This window comes from Haliotis cracherodii, unplaced genomic scaffold (genome assembly GCF_022045235.1).
Source record: "Haliotis cracherodii isolate W230 unplaced genomic scaffold, xgHalCrac1.p SCAF_11, whole genome shotgun sequence".
Taxonomy (NCBI): domain Eukaryota; kingdom Metazoa; phylum Mollusca; class Gastropoda; order Lepetellida; family Haliotidae; genus Haliotis; species Haliotis cracherodii.
Window position 1 is genome coordinate 4,654,770 of NW_027266266.1, and position 24,910 is coordinate 4,679,679.

Genomic DNA, 24,910 nt, shown 5'->3' on the forward strand with positions numbered 1-24,910 from the left:
CATAAATCTTCTCTTGAATATAAAGGCATGTTAACAAAGTTGGATGTGACAGTAATATTATAGGCATAGAGTTAATTCGGAGAAGTCTTGCTCTGATTATGATGAACTTGTTTGTAACAACTGTATATGGGCAGTGCTATTCACTTCAGAGGATGGGTACATCTGTGTAAGTGCAGGTTTTACATACTTCCTCGAACATATATTCGCTTCATGAATAATGCTGATAATCTATACTGATGGAACATATCGTTATAGTCCCTATCATAACTCCAAGTATACTCATGTCAATTGCATGTTCATGTGGTCTTTATACACAATAAACATTTTATGTCTGTCCCTCTGTCTGTCTGTTTTAGTGTGTTTCAATAACAAACCTTTAAAACATAATTCATGAAACAAATTTATTTTGGTTATTGTACATGATATATTAAATGAGATATGTACACTTGAAAACATCCATACACTTAGATGGTATAGACTATACGTTCATGAATTATTATCAACATGTCAGAGACTGTTTTACAGTCGCTGTAGTCGTGTCTACATTTTATATTCATAATGTATTATTACATACGAAGCACGTTTTGACACACGCTCAAGTAATATCCTGTTGACTGGTGCAATATGATGACTATATTCTTTGTCTATTCCGTTTGAGAATCGCCCTCACATATTGTGTTCCCGAAGTATCTCACTTTTATTGTCCGACGCCATAAGCTGACGTAATACTAGACGTTTATATACACCATTTTTTAGCATGAGTTCTAAGTGGGTTCCGTGTTCGGCGATATGCCCTTGGTCAATCACCATCACCTTGGAACAGAATAAAGAATCGGAGATTAAAGTGTAGTGACATGGTGTTCCTGAAACAAGCATGGCTAACCCCAACATGGCAACAATAATATTCATTTTACGTTTCCTGGTCTTATCACGTACTATGAAGGACAGAATACCTAATGCCATCGATAAAAAATGAAAAGTTACAATCATATTACTTTGGATGCTTGTACTGTGTGGCTCCAGTAAGATGCACAGGTTGAATTGTTTTAATCAACTGCGCCGCCGTCGAGTGGGGAATCCTTATTCACAAAACGGATAGGCATTTACTCAGCATATTTGTGCTTAAACTGAGACTTCTGTGGTAAGGATTTTCCCTCCCATTCCCTTGGCATCCTTTTAAGTCTCATACATCGAGCCAGGATATATATTCGTGAAACACAGACCACACTAGCTTCTCTGTCATTTACAGAAAAATACATTGGTGGACTTATAACAGGATATGTCGTACCACTTATGCATAAATATGTTGCGTAATCAGTATCATTGACAAATGGAAATTTCCCATTTAACTGTTGAGTGGTATTTTTGCTTTTACCTTATGTGCATTTTGAACAGTTGAGAGTCTGTGGGCGATGACGATGACTGTTCTTCCCTTCATGGCGCGGTCTATAGCCTCCTGGACCAAGTGTTCACTCTCTGCATCTAGAGCACTGGTGGCCTGGAAGGAATGTCCCGAGGAGTGATTAGACTTGGGTGGTTATGGCGAGGCCTTATGGGCATACGTGCGTACGATAGTGAGACATTAATACATTAATGTGAATATGCATATGCGTAGGCTATGTAAGTTCACTATCACTGCTATCTGTACGTGATTATATCATGGAGGGCTTGCTTCCAGCGGAGGAGGCGGCGATGAAGGTGTTCGCTCGCCACGCTGACGTCCTGGGTTCGATTCCCCACACGTGCTAAGCTCTTGGTGTCCCCCGTCGTGACGTAAATGGACTATTGCGATACAAGTCATAAAACCATACTTACTCACTAGTGTGAAGTGAACTCAAAATTATGTAGACTTAAAAAGTAAGAAGGCAACATTGCTGAAACACAAGATAATGGTCCTATGCTTATGGTGATACTTTTAATTGAATATAAATAAAGCGACAAAACCCTTTCCTTATCCAATAGAAATCTTTGCATAAAACAGTGTCGATTGCACCATTCCGATCATGCGCATGTGTTTATGAATCACTATCAGATAGTAATGATATTTGTTGTCAGTCCGTTTTCCCCACCTCGTCCAGCAGCAGGATGACCGGGTCCATGATGAGGGCTCTGGCGATGGCTATCCTCTGTTTCTGCCCCCCTGACAGGCTCATACCTCTCTCCCCAACCAAGGTGTCGTACCCATCATCAAACGTCATGATGAAGTTATGTGCATTGGCTTGTTTGGCCGCCTCCATCACCTGTTCGAGAAGCAGTTGAAGGGTATTGTTGAAACAATTAGGAACATCTGATTTTCTCTCAAAATAAATATTATACCAAATATGAGTATCACGGACTTTTAATTTTTAGATTATGTGTTTGTTACAGAATCAGCAGCATGTGTTACAGAATGCATGTCGTAGACACACAATGATACAATTGGTCTGCAAACATGTGGCACACATATTATCACCTGGTGATGTCTGCCAAATGCACTTGGCTGGACCTCGAGGGGATCCCCGGTAAGGGACCGACCGTTTTATATACATGTTTCTTTTTATAATAATTATGTGTTTTGTTTTGTTTTTGTCGTTATTGCTTTTTTGGTTTGGTTTGGTTTTTGGTTTTAATGGGCTGCTACAGCTACAAAACCTAAAACTATGAGCCTGAATGTATTTTTGTAGAAGGCAATCTTCTTTTTTCACAGTCTGAAGCATAATTATGCTTTTCAAGAATTTTAGAGGACAATACTTATTTTCGAGAAAATCCCAGAAGATTTGTTATGAGTATTTATATCATTCCATCATGGTTGCGATAGAAAAAGACTGTAAATCTGACATTGCTGATGGGCATGATTTTGTAGTTAAATAATGTAATTACATACACGTATATTACTTACTTCCTTGTCTGACGCTAGTCTACCGTAGGTGATGTTGTCTCTGATGGAGCAAGCAAACAACGTTGGCTCTTGGCTCACCATTGCGATCTTGCGACGAAACCAGGAAGGGTCAAGTGTCTTCAGATCATGCCCCCCTGTACATAGTTTTTACAACGATTTAACATCAACAGTGCCCGACAAGTGGTATAACAGTTAACCATTTGCACGGTGTTATTGTTTCTCAAGAGTTCATACATATAAATTGGCTGCGGATGGAGAAATATGATCTGCAAATTCGGTGACGTTTTGGGTGAGTATAGATGCAATTTATGAAATGTTGTGAATGTAAACTATACGTTTAAGTTATTTAATTATTTTACAATTATGTTACATTAAAATTGTTGTTTCATTTTGCCCTTGACTGGCATTGGTTGTATTGGTAAAATACCAGTCAATTTACGTCCTATATGCAATGGTAAACCTACTACATGTTATTTCCAATAAGGGAAACGTTGAATGTCAAAGGCCATATTACTAAAAAATGTTTTATTGAAACAGAGATGTATAATAAAAGCGACAAAACGCTTTCCTTTGCCACAAGTCGATTATATGATTCCGATTGAATCACGAGCATGTGTTTATGAATCACTATAAAACAATTGGCAAACTTCATGTGTTGAAAATACGAGTTAGATACTCAAATAAACTCCAGACAGGAATGAACATCCATTGAGTCAAACAAAAAGATGATAAAACATGTTTTGAAACAATCATGCGTGATCTATATCTAACCTAAGAATATCGCCCCTTTCTGCGGGTCGTAGAAACGCTCAATCATTGTGACGATTGTGGACTTCCCTCCCCCAGAAGGACCAACTAATGCAACCATCTGCCCAGGACAGACACTGAAGGATAAATCCTGAAAAAATAACATTTAATAAATCAATTGCTGCAAATTATTCTCTTTTGCGTTACTCTGTAATTGTCGTTTTTAATATTTATTGAATATCATTGACAAAAATGGTCATTCTTGATAATCACTATTTATGAATTAAACTGTCGTTTTCGTTGTTCAGCCATAGTTGATATCGTCATCTCTGCCTTTAGGATTTGTCTGCTTACCTTCAGGACTTTGGCGTCTGGTCTGTTCGGGTAACTGAAGTCTACATTCTTGAACTCTATCTCTGCAAAAGAAAGAGACAAAATCCTTTCCTAGTCATAAGAAATTGCTACGAAAGGCGGACTCGATTGTACAATCCCGACTATATCATGTGTCTATGAATCCCTATCAAATAGTCATGATACCAGGTGTTTGAGAAACGTGTAGTGGTATCCTGCCCCACTTGTGGCAACCGTCACAAACAAATGTAAATACTAGTCAATTGTTCATCTGATAAAACACGGGAACTTATGGTAAAATAAAAGTAGAGAACATAATGTTTGTCAGTGATGAGTCAAATAAATACATTTGGAAACTTTATTATCCTCCACATGTCTACCATAAAAAGAATTGAAATCTTTACTGAGGCACTGAATGTTGTAACCTTGATCAAACAGCTTCTGAGCAAGGAGTCTTGGTAGAAAGAGCATGCTCGATTGTATCTCAAAAGTTGTGAAATGGCTGGAGCTGATGGATACATGTGCAGTACCAGGAAGCGGTAAAGGTTACTTATCACGAACACATCATACCCGTGCTCGTGGGTTTCACCGAAGTGGTAAACGTCTGAGACCTGCATCACTTCGGGCTTTCCTCCCACATTAAGCTGACACGCCCTGATATAACTGGAATACTGTTAAAAGCGGCGTTAAACCCAACTCACTCACTCACTACTTATCACGAACAGTGAAGCTGGTTAATGTGGACAGCACTGTTCGCAGTTATGTTCCTATAACAATATAAAAACGCTCCAAAGAGTACTCTCCTGAAGATCTAGTTTCTAATCTGACGAGGTTGACCGGACATTAAAACTGTTATTCCCATCATCAGTGAATATAAGTTGGTAATCCAAGAGACTAACCAGTCCAGATTACCTGCCGAAACACATTTGGCGTAAAGGGCAAAATAGACGTGAAAACTATATCATTGGGCCACTGAAAATCAGTGATGACACCATGTGCTCGCGAAAAGGGCAAACATATCCTTCCCCACCGGTAGCACCGCAATTCAAATAATTTGCCATAAAAAAGTAAGTATTTGTTGTCTGATCCTGCACGGCAGTACTCTTGCCATGCGATGGTGGCTTGTAAACAAATCAGACAATCAAGTGTGATTATGGATTGAATATATCACTGAAGGTGTGTATTATTCTCTAAAGTAAGCATACTCACCACCTTCAAATGTGATAGGTGCGAGCCCCACTTCAGTGTCGATTTCCGGAAGCCTGTCCATTAAGGTGAAAATTCTACCAGAAGCACCAACAGCCTGTCATGAAAAGACAGTAATATTTGGCCTAGGTGCTCACGTGGGTTTGGATAATTGGCAAAGTCAAAATTTAGAAAGTTGAAAATGGCATACCAGCTAAGATCCATATATCAACTATCATTGTTATAAGTGCATTATATGCTTTCGTGACGAAGATAAAAAATTGAAAGAAAGTATTGAATATCGAATGTATATTAGACATAATCAAACATACGAGGGTTGACTGATAAGTTCTGAGCCTTAAATAGCACGAAAAACGAAAGAGTAATATTTTTGTGTTGGCGATTACATTACATTGACGCATATCCACAAAGACTTGAGTCATCTGAGCAAATTGTTTTATAATGACAAGTCATGAAAATAAGCAGGGACCTATTACCTCTTGAAAATGAAGCAAACACAAAGAGGTAGGCAGCAGAGTTTACTCTCAGCAGGTAGAACCCCCTTCCTGGTTTCCTGTAATGTCAGCAACACCAGGAAATGATCCAGAGAACCCACGATATGGTGATGATTGACCAGGGAATAAAATATAGCTATTCCCCAGGGGGTGTAATTCCATTACCACAGAAACCTTGGCAAAAAGGAACGTATCAGATCGCTTGGTTGCAAAGCTTCTGATATCCGATCAACAACGCTCCAGGCGTGCCTCCTGATAATCGAACTCTGTTTGAAGCTGAACCAGAAATGTTCTTGCAACAACTTGATACTGTGAATAATACCTGGGTTCACAACTTACAGATCAAACACCAATCAAAACAGTGGAAGCATTTGACATCTGCACTACCAAAGAAAGCTGAAAATGGTCTCCGCGCTCTGGGATGCCGAGTGTATCGGCGTGGTGGTCTATCTTTCAAAAGTGCAGACAATATACGAAGCATATAATGATGCACCCTTGACCATATTGCATGATGAAATTAAGTCTAAGGGATGTGGAAAGCTGAGAAAAGATGTGTTCTCCCGTCATGGGATTATGTTGAAACATAAATCATTTTAATGTTTTTATGTCATGTCTTTCTCAGTGAGCCTCAGAACTTAGCAATAACACTTCATTATTTTATGAGGACAAGAGCAAACTATGGCCTTACCTGTTTAAACAAAAGTACATTGGTACAAAGAGGAACAGTTTCAAATATAAATTCCCAAAGCCTACAAAATGGATTATTGTTGCATAAGTGCTCGTTGATATTTGTGAAAATGAAGGATACGCGGAATATATTCACTGCAAGACATTCACAAGAAACTGTTGCTTAAGCAGACCTAGAAGAAAGACAAGTTCTATGATGAACAACTTCTTTATTGCAAATATTGCGACGTTTCGGTGTAGATCTTAACACCTTTATCAAGCAAGTGATGGATAGTGCTGAACGACAAAGGTATATATATATATACTTATTAACATCAATGTTTATACAGTAAATTGATTGATGGACACAGAGAGCTGGTATAAACATTGATGTTAATAAGTATATATACCTATGTTGTTCAGCACTATCCATCACTTGAAGTTGTTCATCCATAGAACTTGTCTTTCTTCATCACACCAACTTCTAAATGCCACTGAAGTTAATCAGACCTGCATGAAGTTTCCCAGCACACTGGAGAGTACACCAAAACACATGGACACTGACAGGGTGTACATGAGGAAGGCTGTAAGATCAAGAAATCATGTTCACTTTTCACACGTTGTAGTGACAGCTTTCGGACTGATGTGTGACTCCGAGCCGGCTAGTTATTGTTTTATCCCCATGTTTTATCTGCTGAGCGTCTTGCAGGGAAACAACAAATACCATTTTTCATGTTTTATGGTATGCCGCGACAAGAGAGCGAACCACCGACCTTCTGCACTCCGGATATACGTACTATGCTTATGATTATGGAAAGGGTTACGTCGCTCTTATTAAGACGTATGCCTTAGTAACTGCGCCTATGTGTGTTTGTTGTTTAACGCCGCGATCAGCAATATTCCGGCTATATGACGGCGATCTGTAAATAATCGAGTCTGGACCAGACAATCCAGTGATTGACATCATGAGCATCGATCTACGCAATTGGGATACGATGACATGCGAGCCTGACCATTCGATCCCTTTAGTCGCCTATTACGACAAGCATAGTCTCATTTTACGATAAGCATAGGTTGCTGAAGACCTATTCTACCCCGGATCGTCACGGGTCACTGCGGTTATGACTTTGACGCGTTCTGTTTCAAATTTAATTAACATTTTAAGCATTATGAAATATACATTAGATATACCTGCATAGAAAATGTTAGTATTGAAAGTATTTTTATTGCCATGTTTTAAGTCAGTGAGTTTTATATTTTGATTATTAACAAAATGCTTAACAAGTTACCATAACACACGTGTTGGATGTCACGAAAAGTCATAACATTACCCAGCAGTGGGTCCTGCGTGTAAGGAAAAACATTCTTAGTATTTTGAGAGCATACGTTGTAACGTATACTCCGTGGTGTAGAGGGTAGAGCGTCTGCACAGAGAGCGGAAGATCAGTGGTTCGATTCCCGGCCCCATGATACCAAAAGATGTCAATAGATGGTGCTTCTTGTAACCCTGTCTGGCGTTCGGCATTAAGGGGGTGAAAGGAGGTCTTGGCTCAGTCAATATTCTGAGTCTGATTTGGGTACCCATGTTAAAACTGCCGCATGGTATTTCATTGGGCTAGCACTATAAAGCCGGCATAAGTCTGGACTAGTACAAGCAGCCATACACGCTAACGTCTTTATGTGATGGCAATAACCTTGAACGCGACGTTAAACTCCATTTTAGCTCACCTCACCTGTATATATATATATATATATAACATAGTTCGATTCTAACAGAGGGCACACCTTGTAGTATCACATTATTAATTGTATCTCACTGACACATATGTCAATTGCATAAATGTGTTGCGTCTTTTTCTTAAATATCCATTAGCTTAGTAATTACATTGATATTGCAAGTCATCGCTTAAGACTCAATGTAGACTAAGTGATTTCTCAAGGGTGATGTTTTGTTAGGATTATATACACGTGTAATACTCACAGGCAAGTACTCCTGCGCTGATACCGGTTGAGGGGTCCAGAGTGTTGTCGTGGAGCAGCTTGCCCCCGTACCACAGAACCAGGAGAACTCCTCCCTGAACAGCCATACCCACAACGCCCATGTATCCCCCTGCATCACAGACAACAAGTGTTACACCACCATCCCACAACTCCACCCTGTACACCTGTACAGCCATACCCACAACGCCCATGTACCCACCTGCATCACAGACAACAAGTGTTACTCCACCATCCTAGAACTCCATCCTGTACAGCCATACCCACAACGCCCATGTACCCCCCCCCCCCCCCCCCCCCCCGCCCTGCATCACAGACAACAAGTATTACACCACCATCCCACAACTCCTCCCTGTACAGCCATACCCACAACGCCCATGTACCCCCCCCCCCCCCCCCCCTGCCCTGCATCACAGACAACAAGTATTACACCACCATCCCAGAACTCCTTCCCCGATTCTGGATATCACTAATCTACAGCGCCACACTGTTTGAGAACCAATATTCAAATAAGTATGACTCACACAATATTTTTTTTAAACAACAACAACAATAGTAATAATAATAATAATAATAAGAAGAAGAAGAAGAAGTCAGCTTACTTGGAGGAGGAGTTATGGACCATCTTGTGGAAGGTCAGACCTTTACGTACTTAGGAATGCAGATTAGGGACAAACTCCAGAATGCCCATATCAAGGAAAAACTTCGGGCGGAATACAAATGTATAAGGTACTCTTAATAAAATCTGGAGTTCAGAGCTGAACGCTCGCAATAAAGTCAAATACTTATGCTGTATCCGTCCTTTCGTATTCTTTTGGTGTTGTTGATTGGACGAAACAAGATTTTAAGGGTATTGACACCCTCACACGAAGAATCATGTCAGACAATAGATCCGAACACCCTCGCTCTTCCCTCAATCGTTTAAATTTACCAATCATTATCTGAGGGCGTGGTTTGATTAACGTTGGGGCTCTTCGTTTTGTGTGCATCTTTGCACACATTTATTTGTCAGATCTTCTTGTTAAGCATGTCAAGACTCATGAAAACAAGGATGTGGGATATAATCTCAATGTAAATGTTAGGTTTTTTTATGGTTCTTGTCAGCGGATGCCCAGCTTTAGCAGAAACACAGTAACTTAGGCGACATGATGGTGTAGCTCGATCATTTTATTACCGTCTTCGTCATGCTTGTGGTTTTGACACAGGTCCATCCAAGGTACGACCCAGAATATGTAGTAGGCGTCATGGAAATGATAAATACAAAATTCTTTGGAATAGGCCCATAAACAGCTTCAAACGTGTCCAGGCCAACAAACCTGGTCTGGTCCTTTTTGTTAAATCCAATGAAATCATATATATTATTGAATTTTCTGTCCCTTTTGACACAAATGTGATTGACAAGATTGAGGAAAAACATGGCAAATATGCAGACCTCGCTTTAGAAATGTCACGCGTGCATCCCAAGAACCAAGTTGTCCGACTCCCCATTGTATTTGGTGCCTTAGGTTTGTTACCTCCCAATCTGTTGACTGACATCGGGAGAGTACCCGGGTTTGCTACCAGAAATACAGCCCTTCTGACAACCTGGGTAATGCAGAAGGCTGCAGTGTCGGGGAGTCTTCACATTCTACGAAAAGTTCTGGGTGGGTTTGACTAGGCAGCGCTTCCTGGGAGAAGTCCCATTCGCTGTCTGAGCTTCGTGTAGAGGGGGCAAGGGCCCTGAGCTGATGATGAGCCTAACCAACTTGACTGCCAGGATCACCCGAACCCTCTTTGCTGCATGTTTTATTTTAATCTGTAAATAATAATGATGATGATGATGATGATTGATGATGATGATAATGCGTTAAATGCACACCCTGAAGCATGCTGAAAGCTGTACTATTAACCCGCTCAGTGGCTCACTGTGGACACGAATTTCATTGTCAGCAGCCAAGCTGCCTTGTGATGCGCTAGAAAGTTATCGTTACCATCTCATCCTAATGAGTGAAGAGAGGTATATGTCGAACAAAATCTATTGCAGAAAGAGATACCACATGTAGCATGTGTTTCACTGAAGGTCAGGCCCAAAACACACTCTCAGGAGTCAAGCTGCCAAATACGGTCACCCATCCATGTTCACACCATGACCGACGTGTCGGAACTTCGCCTTGTTGTGGCCTTTGCGCTGGATACAGGACCATGTGCCACCTGGTTATGGCAGAACTTGTGTTCAGTAATGAATACTGATCGTGTCGATTTTTAGATTACTTAATGCAATGAAACTCTACAATTTGGCAATAGTTTTCTTTCTTGTAATGCATGAGCAGTGTGTGTACTTTGGGAAACCATTTGAGCACAATTTCGGAGAAAAGTAAGCCTCCAAGATTGTTTTTGTTATCGAACCCCGGTCTTCTGCGTGATGAGCGAACGCTTTAACCACGAAGCCACCTAACCGTATCATATGTCAACAGATACCTTCTCCAGTAATTACTGCTGAACAAACATGGGAAATATCTGAGTTTATAGCTCATTTGGGGAATGTGGGCATTCCGCGTGCAACGGAAGATTTCATTTCCATTGAACAGGGAACACAGAACCGAAATTCCACCGAGAACACGTTCCACCCCTGTTGTCCTTATCGACTGCACGATTGATGCAGATCTGCGGCTTGTCAGGTCGTGAAGTTTCTTACGTTTGATTAGTAGTACGCCGCCAACTGGTATAGCCATTCCAGAACAGCAACGGAGACACAATACATGTCCAAACAAGGACATGAAACTCTTATAGTTAAACAGTGGAGCACATTAGTTCTATTGTTTGTCACAGGAGTTCATATCGTTAGTCACCCGCTTACAAACGTCCCAAGGTATTCATTTGCAAGGTGTACAAACAGATGAAACGTGAACGTTTTTTTCCTGTCTACAGTGTGTGAAATAGTCGCTAACCTTGACCTTGAGGTTCAAGGTCGATGAAATCTCGAGTACATGCATTGTACCTACTCGAGAGTTCATCTAACTTGAGCCTCTTAGTCTCGGCTAGTAACATTTACTTACAATAGTTATTCCTGAGACTGCTATCATTCCTACACAGAAACAAACACTTACAATACACTGCCTGACAAACGAAAAATTAACTTGAAATTTGGATTGGACCAAAATATCACAAAACTTCTCATTCTAGGTTGAGACAGTCGCATAAACACTGTCGAACTTTATGTCAAAAACACATCTTTGACTCCCGTATCAAATACATCACCATCAAATGACCATTTGTTTCATTTTTAGCCACCAGCACATATGGGTGTATACTTCCTGGGTGTTTATTTGCGCTAATGGGCCCAGGTTTATGTAATACAAGTACCTACCTTCCACGACAGCGATTTTCTTTCCAATGCAGTAACTTTGATCGATGTAATGTTTATATTCATCTCTTGCTTTCTCCTCTGCGGAGAACATCCGAACAGTTCTGATGCTGGAGAGGGTTTCCTCAGCCTGGCTTCCAGCTTCCCCCAGGTGGTCTTGGAACAACCGCCTACATTTCTTCATGTATTTACCTGTAGACACATAGTCCGTAAATGACTCAAAATGGTATTGTCTAGACTCGATGATTTTCAGGCCGCAATCAATATTGCTAAGTGCCGCGTAAATCAACTGACATTTTAGGTAACAGTATTTTCGAACTCGCATTTGTAAGTTCATCTTTGAATATGTCGCACGCACGCACGCGCTCGGGATTTCTTGCGACACTAGAAAAAGGCTACACGTAGTGTACCCATCTGGGGTTTCAAAACCTGGCCTTCAGTGTGACGAGCAAACACTTTAGCCACTAGGCTTCCCACCGCCCGCAACAAGAACTACCAATCACCTTACGCATCTCTCTTGCTCGTTTTAGAACAGCAAATCATAGATTACCCATTGAAACAGGAAGATGGTATAATATTGTAAGAGAGGAAAGAAAATGTACATTGTGTAAAAATTTGATATGTAATGAAATGCACTTTTTATTAGAATGTCCAACACTCTCAGAAATTAGAAACAAGTTTTTGCCTCAATACTATACTGTATGTATCCTTCTGCCGTAAAATTCTCTCATTTGATGTCCATTACTTATAAGCCAATTCCAATAAAACTGGCGAGTTATATAAGATCATGTATGGAAATGTTCCGCTGATATGTTTTCTCCTATTGTATCTAATTCCTGTATCCAATAACATCTCTGTATCACTGCCGTGATTTACGAGAATAAACATCATTCATTCATTCATTCATTCATTCATTCATTCATTCATTCATTCATTCAAATCATTCATTCATTCATTCATTCATTCATTCATTCATTCATTCATTCATTCATTCATTCATTCAATCAATCATTCATTCATTCATACAACTGTAGTCACGAAAAACGCACCCCCAAAAGAATAATGATATGTTACTGCAAAAGATGTGAAGGCTTGGGAAAACGCTGCACTGCTGCCGCTACGTTGTGTTGTCGACTCACCGTAATGAACAGCGCCTACAGATACCACAGGCATCACAGCCAACAGCACCCCCGTCAAGGAAGATTTGAGATAAAACATCAACGACAATGACCCTATGATCTGAAGACTGTTTTTTGCCAACGTGGCCACGTTAACCTGAAATTTGATAAACAAGAGTTCAATATGATAAAGAGTGAGAGAGTATGGTTTTACGCCGCTTTTAGCAATATGCCAACAATATCATGACGGGGTACACCAGAAATGGGCCTCACACATTGTACCCATGTCGGGAATCGAACCTAGGTCTTCGGCGTTACGAGCGAACGCTTTAACCACTAGGCTAAATATTTACAATATATAAAATGTTGTCCCATAGTTTGTTCAAATTGTGATTTGTAAACAGTTTGGTTGAATATCGAAAGTGTGGCTCAGTCTCGTAACAATGTATAAATAATTATTTACCTTGTCCGTTGTATGTACATTATACCACTTCATTATGGCGGTAATTGTCTAAGCACTACGTTTACCGCTACATACATATTCGCTATCGTGTACACACAGCTGTTATGTATTACCGACGCAAAACAGACTTACCGTCAGGCAATTCTGGACAACCTGCGTATCGGATGATAATCTGTTACACAATTCTCCCGTCCTGAAAGGGAAATATTTGGGTGAGAATTGACGACAAATACAAATACATGTGATACTTGCGAATGCATGAGAATGTACCTGTCGACACACTGCACACACTACAAGTGCAACTGAAACCAGAACGCACAAGTACCAGGGTCCACTTGCAAAAAGCGATCTTAGCTTTAAGACTACCGTAAGCCTATGTTTAAGTATGGGAGTTACGATCATGTTAGTTCTAAAAAAGATTTGTGTAAGTGGGCCCAGAACATATACATCAATATAACAAAGTACGTAGAACGTATGATATAGGATGACCAACAACTATAAGATGCAGAAATTTAAAGAACATCGTAATGCAGAACGATGGAGAAATATGTAAACAAGATCCACAAACAACTCCGTAATAACGAACAACAAAGAACTGGGTGATAAAGAACCACCGAGAACTATGTGATAAAGAACCACAGAAAACTATGTGATAAAGAACAACAAAAAACTTAGTGTTTAAGAACCACAAAGAACTATGTGACAAAGAACCACAGAGAACTATGTGATAAAGAACCACAAAGAACTATGTGATAAAAAACACAAAGAACTATGTGATAAAGAACCACAAAGAAATATGTGATAAAGAACGATAAAGAACTATGTGATAAAGAACCATAAAGAACTGTGTGATAAAGAACCAAAAAGAACTATGTGATAAAGAACGATGAAGAAATATGTGATAAAGAACGACACATACCTATGTGATAAACAACCACAGATAACTATGTAATAAAGAACCACAGACACCTATGTCATCAAGAGCCAATGATAACCATGTGATAAAGAACCACAAAGTACTATGCAATAAAGAACCACAGTGAACTGTGTGATAAAGAACCATAAAGAACTATGTGATAAAAAAACATAAAGAACTATGTGATGAAGACCCACAAAGAACTATGTGATAAGAATCACAAAGAACTATGTGATAAAGAACAATGTGATAAAGAACCACAAAGAACTATGTGATAAAGAACCACAAAGAACTATGTGATAAAGAACCACAAAGAACTATGTGATAAGGAACCACAGAGAACAATGTGATAAAGAACCATAATGAACTATGTGAAAAAGAACCACAAAGAACTGTTTGATAAGGAACTACAGAGAACAATGTGATAAAGAACCATAAAGAACTATGTGATAAAGAACCACAAAGAATTATGTGGCAAAGAACCACAACGAACAATATGAAAAAGAACGACAAAGATCGATGTGATAAGGAACCACAGAGAACTACTGTAAACAGGGAATTTTTTGCGACCGTTTTATTATTGCGAGTTTTGCGAACGAGACTCAATCGCAAAAATTAAAAACGCAAAAATAAGTATAAATAATACATACATACTTTATTCATTGCAACACGTCATCAAATGTTGAAATCATCAACCAGAACCACAAGTTACTCAATAAGTTAAAAACACAAATGAATGCAGAATGGTCACACAATACATCACAAATGACAGTGTAAACAGACCAATTAGTGTCTTCTTATATAGTTTGCATTCAAACTCACAGTCATGACACTGAGTTGAGTCAATTATTGTATTTGATAATTGGTCGCAATCCCTTCCGGTCAACTTTCCGGCCAACTCAGATTAACTAGCTTCAGAGAGAAGCTGTCTTTTGTTTGGTAATCGAGGGGTCATATCAACACGGCAACTCGCAAAAATATCTCGTCGCAGTATTGTCTTTAGCGTGGTATTCGCAATATTTTAACGGCGCAGAAATAAAGCTGTTTACAGTATGTGATAAAGAACGACAAAGAACTATGTGATAAGGAACCACAGAGAACTGTGTGATAAGGAAACAAAAAGAACTATGTGGCAAGGAACCACAAAGAACTATGTGATAAAGAAACACAAAGAACTATGTGATAAAGAAACAAAAATCTTAAAGAACTATGTGATAAAGAAACAAAGAAAGCAATGTGATATAGAGCCACAAAGAACTATGTCATAAGGAACAACAGAGAACAATGTGATAAAGAACCATAAAGAACTTTGTGATGAAGAACTATAAAGAACCATGTGATAAAGAACCACAAAAAACTATGTGATAAAGAACCACAAAGAATTATGTGGCAAAGAACCACAAAAAACAATATGAAAAAGAACCACAAGGAACTATGTGATAAGGAACCACAGAGAACTATGTGATAAAGAACGACAAAGAACTATGTGATAAGGAACCACAGAGAACTGTGTGATAAGGAAACAAAAAGAACTATGTGGCAAGGAACCACAAAGAACTATGTGATAAGGAACCACAAAGAACTATGTGATAAAGAAACACAAAGAACTATGTGATAAAGAACCACAAATCTTAAAGAACTATGTGATAAAGAAACAAAGATAACAATGTGATATAGAACCACAAAGAACTATGTCATAAGGAACAACAGAGAACAATGTGGTAAGAACCATAAAGAACTTTGCGATGAAGGACCACAAAGAACCATGTGATAAAGAACCACAAAGAACTATGTGATAAAGAACCACAAAGAACTGTGTGATAAGGAACCACAAATAACTATGTGATAAAGAACCACAAAGAACTGTGTGATAAGGAACCACAAAGAACTATGTCATAAAAAACCAGAAATAACTATGTGATAAAGAACCACAAAGAACTGTGTGATAAGGAACCACAAAGACCTATGTGATAAAGAACCAGAAATAACTATGTGTTAAAGAACCACAAAGAACTGTGTGATAAGGAACCACGGAGAACGATATAATGCAGGACAACAGAACATTACAGAACTGTGCGATACAGAACAACAGATAGCTATGGGATATAGAACGTTTTCGAACTTTGCGATACATACCGTCAAGGAGTAATGCAGACCGACAGGGAACATCAATGAACTACATCCTACAGAACTACATCATAGACATGTAAGCTCAAGTGCATAAGTACCGGTTTTGGTCGAAAAAAGCCACCTCTTGTCTGATGATGGCGTCGAACAGTTTCATTCTCAGCCTGGCCACCAGTCTGTGTCCTGCTAGTGTGAACAGACATCCTTTGGCCATACTGCAGATGGAACCCAGTATGTAAATACCCAGAACAGTCACCACGGTCAGGTCCAAGGCATCTGGGAAATAGTCAATCCAGTGAGGAATGTACTATACACCAACAACGCCAGAGGAATAAGGAAAAATGCTTTAATTTTCCGGCATTTTACACATTAACTAAATAGGATCACATTGTTATACATACTCCCTGAAATAGCATTTTATGAGTCTGAATATTCCCTGAAACAGTAAGAATGGTTTTATACATTTTTCCTGAAACTGACATCTAGGACTCTATGAGAAACGACAATTGTATGTACGCATGTGTGATAGTAAAATCTTACCCATGTCTTGTTGTGCCGCATCTACAATGCGACCAAAGAACATCGGGGACAAGATGGATCCAACACTCTGCCCTAAAAGCCCTATGAGACCAAAGCAAATGAGGCCGCTTTCCTAGATGGAAAAACAACAGGTTAGACAGCACACATCTATTGTATCCTTCGCTAGTCTGTATTGTATCCGGGACGTTGATGGTCCAGTGGCCAAAGGTGCTATTACTCGCTATACAGAGTGTGTCCCTTAGTTTCAAGGATCCGCTGATCGATGGTTATGAATCCTGGGCTTATTATAGTTCTTGGTCGGTCGATAAAATGTCCTTGCTGATGGGTTTCACCAAATCGCTAAAACGCCATCAGTTCTCGGATGTGTTTTCTTAACAATGTATTTGGATTCAATTACTATTATCAACTTGGATTCAAGTAATATCACCATAACCTACAGGATGTCACTGATTCGGACAAACTTGAGAAAAGTAGCAACGTAAGATATTCATATCATAAGGTTTGTTAAACCATCAAGATATTCATAGTACTTCAACCTTCTTAAAGAGCAATTTGTAGTTGCCATTCATAATACTCACAGGTTTAGCAAGGGTTATCAACCTGATAATATCAACATCTTTCTCGATCGGTTTCCCTTCTTCATCCAGTTCCTCCCCCTTTGCGTTGACTCTGTGGATGACACGGATAGACTCCAGCTTCCGCAGCGCCACAAAACTCCATAGACACATAAAGAACTCCAGGAGGCTGAAACAGGCGGCGCTGACCACGAGGGCATAGTACGTGGAGTGCATCCCGGGGTAGGAGGGGTCTTGCAGGATGGAGTACAGCACCAGTCCCCCTTTGGTGGCCGAGAACGCCAGGAACACGAATGAGAGGAACACGACCAATGTGTGAAACACTCGCGCATTTCTCTTGAAGGAACGCTGCAGTGGGTGTTGAATGTTTTTGAACATCGTTTCCTCTAGACAATGATAGAATGACACTATGACAGTTGCCTTACATGCCCCGAGTACTGCCAAATCAAACACTGATTCCGTCAGATGGAACTGGACAATGCTGTCCACAAAGTACAGGGAATTGCCACCTGAAAGAGAGAAACGATTAGTGATGCTTTTATGTTGGTTGGTTGGCTGGTTTGTTGTTTAACGCCACACCCAGCAATATCCCAGCCATATGACGGCGGTTTGTAAATAATCGAGTTTGGACCAGACAATCCAGTGATTAATATCATTAGCATCAATCCACTCAATTCATATCGATGACATGCACCCAATTGCGTGTAAGTGGTATTGGAGGTTAGGTTTCTTCACATTCATTGACTTAACATTGCTTCTGTGCGATGCAACAATGCTTTCCACAAATCTGGGGAATTGCCCCCTGAAAGCATTAACTGATTCTTGCTGGTTATAATTCATTCTTATGGTCGGCATCATAGAGGGGGGGCTTCCTCCAACATCAAACTGTCACACCTTAGTCCGGTAAATAAAGGTTTATTTTTCATGAAGGTTCAACAAAATTGACAGAAAAGGTTTTTTATCGCATTCCACTGCCTTGATAGGTCTACTTTAAAAAAAATAGTTTACCAAAATTTGACTTGGGGAACACCCAAAATAGATCAAATCCGAGATGGCCGCCATCAATACAAACGAAAATCGAAAAAGTAAAAAAAAGAATCAATCAAAATCTAAACATTGATGATGACGCTATTTATAATCAACTTCATAGGATCAAGACAGGGGAATATATATTTAACAATTTTGAAGTGAAATCTTACACAGAAATAAATTACGGCTGTCCGAAAAGTGAAAAAAATACAATTGTTCCATATCGGACTACAAAATACTTAACACAGGCTTATAAAGAGGGAATAACCCTGCAATGCTACAGTTTACAAGTCAAACTTACTATCAATTTAAATGTCTAAAGGCACCAGTTACTGGACTACCTTGATATAACTGAAATATTGTTCAAAGCGCTGATACACCAAACTCACACACTGCAAACTGCTTATACCAGATAAAGATACCGATGTAGAGAATATCCGACCAGAGTGTTTCAGTAACTTAAATTTATATTAGAAATTGGCTCACTTGGAAACACATGATATTGACTTGGAAACGCATGATATTGACAATACGGAAACACAAAAGAGTAGTAATCATATTATGTCATTCTTACAATATTCGACGTTTAATAAGTATGTTAACTCAATTGCGTAGCCTCAGCAGCCGCGTATAAATAATATGTTGGAGTGAAATGACCAATTTATCATGTAGTGCCAAATGTTTGTTTACTAAAACACGGTGATTCAGATGGGAACCACTATCCTGGCATGGAAATGTTAGTCAATAGTTGATTGAGAAGAAGAGTCATCAGAAAGATGGCATATCCCCCCGGCAGCTGTCTGTAAAGTAACCACAAGTAAGTGTGCAATTCTGTATGTAATGAGTCAAGAGTTGAATGTTCTTGAAGAAGCATACATTGTTTACCCATAAAAGATCCACCATGGTCGCATCCATATGAAATGGAAAGTAAAACAAGTGTGTTTCTGTGGGGGTTTTTTATGCTGACAAATTACAAGAAACAATAACTAAAAAAGCGTATAGTCAACGAAGTCATCTATATCCCCCGCCCATTTTAACACGTTCAGTTTATTTGTTATACTCCATAAGTGACCCCACCCTATATCAAAACCTAAGTCCAACTTGTTGCCATGGAAACGTAAAAAGTATAAATTTCTAAAATTCCTAAATAGCAAAAGGCGCCAGTTCAGTATGTGACTGATAGATTTGCTAAGTTTCGATCAAATACACTGAATTGTTTTCGAGTTCTGCCCCGGAAAGACGGACAGACGGACGGACAGGCAGACTGGCTGATCGCTATATCCCTCCGCATTATATGACGGGGGGATAAAAAAAGGCATTGCATCGATGGATTGAGCTTTAAAGTAGTTCCTGCTAGTGACCTCATTTGCATAATTATCAGGTCGTTAATTTTTTTTCGTATTGGTTCATTGCATCAATTATGTTAGACATTATGTCATAAAATGACTTACCTGTCAGCCACAGCACTATCGACACGACGGCGTCCAGTAGCAGGATAGTCTGAACAACATTTACAAATCGGAAAGCAGGTAAGGAATACCATGTCCGGCTCTGTATTCTAAAGTCAACGTCAGGTGTTGTTTCAACGTTGATATCTCCGTTGGCGTCAACGTTTGGCACACTGGAGTAAGCCGTACTGTTCACTGAAACAGTGTTGCCATTCATCTTGCATGAAGTACATTTACAGTTTATACATATATTATACGGGCTGGTGTTGTATTATACACGTGGGAATTATGAATAAATGTACGAACGTTGTTTAAATGGTATCCGTATCAAATCCTAACAACGGTCTCGCGAGTTTATAATTTAGATATAGAGCTCGCGTTTCATATGTTTTATACGATGCTTAGTAACAGGTGGTTTTTTGATTAGACACTCTCCAAGGGGCCTTGTGACAATGCAGTAATTGTAAATGATAAAATACGGGACAGGCGCCTTTAATTTGAAGTATATTATTTGATATCTCAACACATGTGTGCAGGCGTGGTAAGGTAGTCATGCACATTGATTTTAGACAATTGACAATATGGTAACACGTTCAGGTAAGAAGATATGTACATGTGTTTGATAATGTGTTGCATCACGTCGTATTCAGAAACATCCCAGGTTGTTAGCTCGGTTAGAAGAAGGTAAATAGATTGCAGGTATGCATGTAGTAGGTAGATGGGTAGTCATAGAAAGTAGGGGTAGATATGTAGGTATTTAGTAGGTGGGTAGGCATAGAAAGTAGGGGCAGATATGTACGCAGTGGGTAGATGGGTAGGCATAGAAAGTAGGGGCAGATATGTACGCAGTGGGTAGATAGGTAGGAATAGAAAGTAGGGGCAGATATGTATGCAGTGGGTAGATGGGTAGGCATAGAAAGTAGGGGCAGATATGTACGCAGTGGGTAGATGGGTAGTCATAGAAAGAAGGGGCAGATATGTACGCAGTGGGTAGATGGGTAGGCATAGAAAGAAGGGGTAGTTATGTTTGTTTGTTGTTTAACGCCGCACTCAGCAATATTCCAGCTGTGTGACGGCGGTCTGTAAATAATTGAGTCTGGACCAGACAGTCCAGTGATTAATATCATGAGCATCGATCGACGCAATTGGGATCGATGACATGCATCAACCAAGTCAGCGAGCCTGACCACCCGATCCCGTTAGTCGCCTTTTACGACAAGCGTAGTCACCTTTTACGGCAAGCATGGGTTGCTGAAGACATAGAAAGTAGGGGTAGATATGTACGCTGTTGGTAGTCGGGTAGGCACATAAAGTAGGGGTAGATATGTATGCTGTTGGTAGTCAGGTAGGCACAGACAGTAGGGGTAGATATGTACGCTGTTGGTAGTCGGGTAGGCACAGTTAGTAGGGGGACATATGTACGCTGTTGGTAGTCGGGTAGGCACAGAAAGTAGGGGGACATATGTACGCTGTTGGTAGTCGGGTAGGCACAGAAAGTAGGGGGACATATGTACGCTGTTGGTAGTCGGGTAGGCACAGAAAGTAGGGGTAGATATGTACGCTGTTGGTAGTCGGGTAGGCACAGAAAGTAGGGGTAGATATGTACTCTGTTGGTAGTCGGGTAGGCACAGAAAGTATGGATAGATATGTACGCTGTTGGTAGTTGGGTAGACACAGAAAGTATGGGTAGATATGTACGCTGTTGGTAGTCGGGTAGGCACAGAAAGTAGGGGTAGATATGTACGCAGAAGGTAGGTGGGTAGTCATAGAAGGTTGGGGGTAGATTTGTGCATAGAAAGTAGGGGTAGATATGTACGCTGTTGGTAGTCGGGTAGGCACAGAAAGTAGGGGTAGATATGTAATGGGTGAAATAGCTGTTGCATGTTATTTATTTAGTGGATAAGTAGAATGTGGACAATTATAGGGAAAATATACGATCTATTTGCATGATAACATCCATGTCTTTCGTTGCACTCTTTGAATATCATTATTGAATATTCGTCCTTTTTTGTCATCCAGTATACAAATGATCTGAGGTATTAACCTTCAAAACATTGTTAATTTCGGAATATTGTCGGTTTGCCTGTAATCTGCATTATCTGTCGTTTTCAGTGTTCCTCGTATTAACTGAAAATCCCTAAAAAAGCAAAGGTTGAAATGTTACTCTAAGGACTGTATTTGCTCTCTGTGTGCATCCAGTGCACACATGAGTCGCTGTCAATATGTTCCTGAATGTTTTATGTCCATCCCACTACAAGCAGGCTGCTGATGCAGGAAAGCAACTTGTATGTTGTTAAAGGCCGCTTGTTGCAATATTCCATCAACACCATGACGGGAGACACCAGAAACGGCCTCACACGTTATCCCACTTTATTTTTTTAAAAGGGATAACTTTTCCCCGAAAATTTTGAAAGATTCATTTGACTGTTGTTGTAGAGTTTATTTCCTCCAAGTTTCAGGCCATAGGCCCATAGAACATACATTATATCAATAAAGTGTATGCATAAATACATGAAAGGAATATCATACATAAATAATATATCAGTGAATTGTGATTGACTCGCGTAATCTAAAAGCGTGGTAGATATATTTAGCAAGTTGTGTAATAGTGTATTTACATTTAGAAGACATAAGATTTACACATTTTTCATATGATGGATTAGCGTGTAAATATGTATCAATAAAATGTAAACGTAATGTTGAATATGAAGTACAAAGAAGAAGGAAATGATATTCATTTTCAATGTAGTTGAAGTCCAATTTTTGACATTGTGAGCAAAATCTTTTGTTTTCTTCTATATTGGTATGACGTCCAGTTTCGATCATAAGTTTATGGCAGCTGCATCGGAATCTTGTTAGGGTTTCTTCATAGATCTTCTTGTTTACTTCCTGAACGTACATTTCTATTGTTAATACCGATTTGAAAGTTAAATATGTTTTAAGTTTTGATTTTTGAGATAGGTTTAAAATCCAATGTTGTTGACCACAGTTCACGATACGTTGTTTGAATTGTGAAATGAATATTTGCGGATCTCCAACATCTTGCATTATCCAGGCGTAGCCAAATCTATACTTGAAAAGAATGTTTTTTTATATATTTTGCCCAGGATATACGGCCAGCTTCATCTAATTTGTACATAATTTAATACGTTTGCTTCGGTAGACGATCAGTGTTCATAGAGATCAATTTTGTCCAGTATTTAATACATTAAATAATATAATACACATATAATCGTTGTCTTCCAGTTTCACCAAGAACAGCGTCATTGCTTGCATTATTTGGTAGGTTAAGAATCCGTTTGTAATATTTAGTCTGTACCATCTCTATAGTTTCGTAGTACTGGAACCCCCAAACTTCAGAGCCATATGTTAATATTGGTAAAACCATTACAAAATTCACTTATACAGTTGATCTGTTGTTGTAATCTTCCAGTGGTATCGGCAGTGTTGGCAACATCATCGGCGTATAATAAAGAACAAATATTTGGTGCTTCTTCTGAGATGAATATTCAACGACAGTCAGATTGATTTAGTTCGTTGACCAATTCATTTATAAACAGGCCAAAGAGTGTCGGGCTGATCATGCATCCTTGTCGCGTTCCAATAAAACAGTTAAAATATTCAGTTAAACCGTTATCAGTTCTCACAAAAGCTTTTAGTTTCGAATACATATCTCGTAGAATTTTTAGAACGTTTCCATGGATACCATATTTCATAAGCCAATGCCAAAGCAAGGTATGGTGAACACAGTCAAACGCTTTACTGAAGTCAATGAAGAGACAATAAAATCTCCTACCGGTTGATTTTGATAGATATTTCTGTATCATTCCATACAATGTGAAAATACTGTCGACTGTTGAGCGTCCTTTTCTAAAACCAAACTGGTTTTCATATATTATATTATTGTCATCACACCATAGCTGCAGGCGTTCGTTGATAATTTTTGTGAATATTTTCCCCAAAACGGGTAATAAAGAAATACCTCTATAATTATTCACACAGTTCGTATCTCCATCTGTATTTGACTGTTGAAACTATATAAACTGTCTGAGACAAGCATTACATTGTTGAAAGCCGTTCTTTGATGAAAAAAGTTAGATCCATGGTTTTAATTTAAAAAATATCAGACTCTGTAGACGTAGTCTCCATACAAAAGCCCATGTCATTAACACAACGTGATGTGGCCGAAACACTGTTTCAACTGAGTGTTGAAATCACGGCTCCCCACTTCGTTGTGTGGTTTCATTAAAAGGGCAACGAACATAACGTTAATTAAAAGATCCAAGCTGTTCACTAGTACGTGAACAGATGTCGTTCTCACTTTGACAACACTTTGAGTTATATTCAATAATTAAGGCATTGACATAACATTTATTTACAACACTGTGTGTGTTCCTGAACGGCGGACGTGCGGTTAATATTAATCCTGCTCAGGGCTATGTTTGGTGGCACTGTTGTGTTAACCCACCCTGTGTGAACCTATACTACTTATGAATATGAATTCGTGTGTGAATTTTATGTAAATTGTAACATGTCTCGTCTCTTTTTAGATGTGGTGTAGCTCCTATTAAGATTTAAAACTGGAAGATATAATGGATGTATTTTATCTGAAAAAAATGATTCTATTGTAAAGATTTTATTGAATACGAATGTCACGTTTTGCTGCCCAATATACCATGTTGAACGTTGTAACCTCTTAACAAGTGTACCCCATAGGAAGAAGGTTTTATGTACTTTAACGGTAAAGATGAGAATAGTTTTATACTGTCATACCCAGAACTGTACCTTTTTAACTGCCAAACGTGCCATAACATCATAACAAAACTTGTTGCCAATTTATATATTCGCACTTAATGTGTACTTTATAATAATTGTTTACGGTGTTATCTAATAGCCTTAGTTCATAGTTTGTTATATTGTATGCATACTTGTCTCTCGTAGCTCCTCATGGAATGGCTCAACTTTTTTTAAGAATGTATGTGTATAATTTTATGTATCAAATGTTGAGGTG

At 39.2% G+C, this 24,910-nt stretch overlaps 1 protein-coding gene across 1 annotated transcript; it reads right to left on the reverse strand.

The window, feature by feature from the left end:
- Positions 1 to 666: 666 nt before the first annotated feature.
- On the reverse strand, positions 667 to 20,116 carry LOC139456035 (uncharacterized). The gene is made up of 16 exons (XM_071237546.1): positions 19,903 to 20,116; positions 17,426 to 17,931; positions 16,848 to 16,959; positions 16,409 to 16,583; positions 13,397 to 13,457; positions 12,823 to 12,958; positions 11,687 to 11,875; positions 8,324 to 8,452; positions 6,853 to 6,926; positions 5,186 to 5,279; positions 3,980 to 4,041; positions 3,650 to 3,776; positions 2,879 to 3,012; positions 2,070 to 2,240; positions 1,376 to 1,498; positions 667 to 813 (listed from the first exon to the last, which is right to left on the reverse strand). Exons 1-16 carry the CDS (start codon positions 20,114 to 20,116, stop codon positions 667 to 669), a joined length of 2,454 nt encoding a protein of 817 aa, XP_071093647.1.
- Between the last annotated feature and the right edge of the window lie 4,794 nt (positions 20,117 to 24,910).

Excerpts from the sequence above, each read along its gene's own strand:
- LOC139456035 (XM_071237546.1), bottom strand. The coding sequence starts at position 20,116 with ATGAATGGCAACACTGTTTCAGTGAACAGTACGGCTTACTCCAGTGTG. Across the intron at positions 16,584-16,847 it reads TGCGGCACAACAAGACATGG|ATGCCTTGGACCTGACCGTG; the intron begins GTAAGATTTTAC and ends ACTATTTCCCAG. Across the intron at positions 3,013-3,649 it reads GAAAGGGGCGATATTCTTAG|GGGGGCATGATCTGAAGACA; the intron begins GTTAGATATAGA and ends AACTATGTACAG.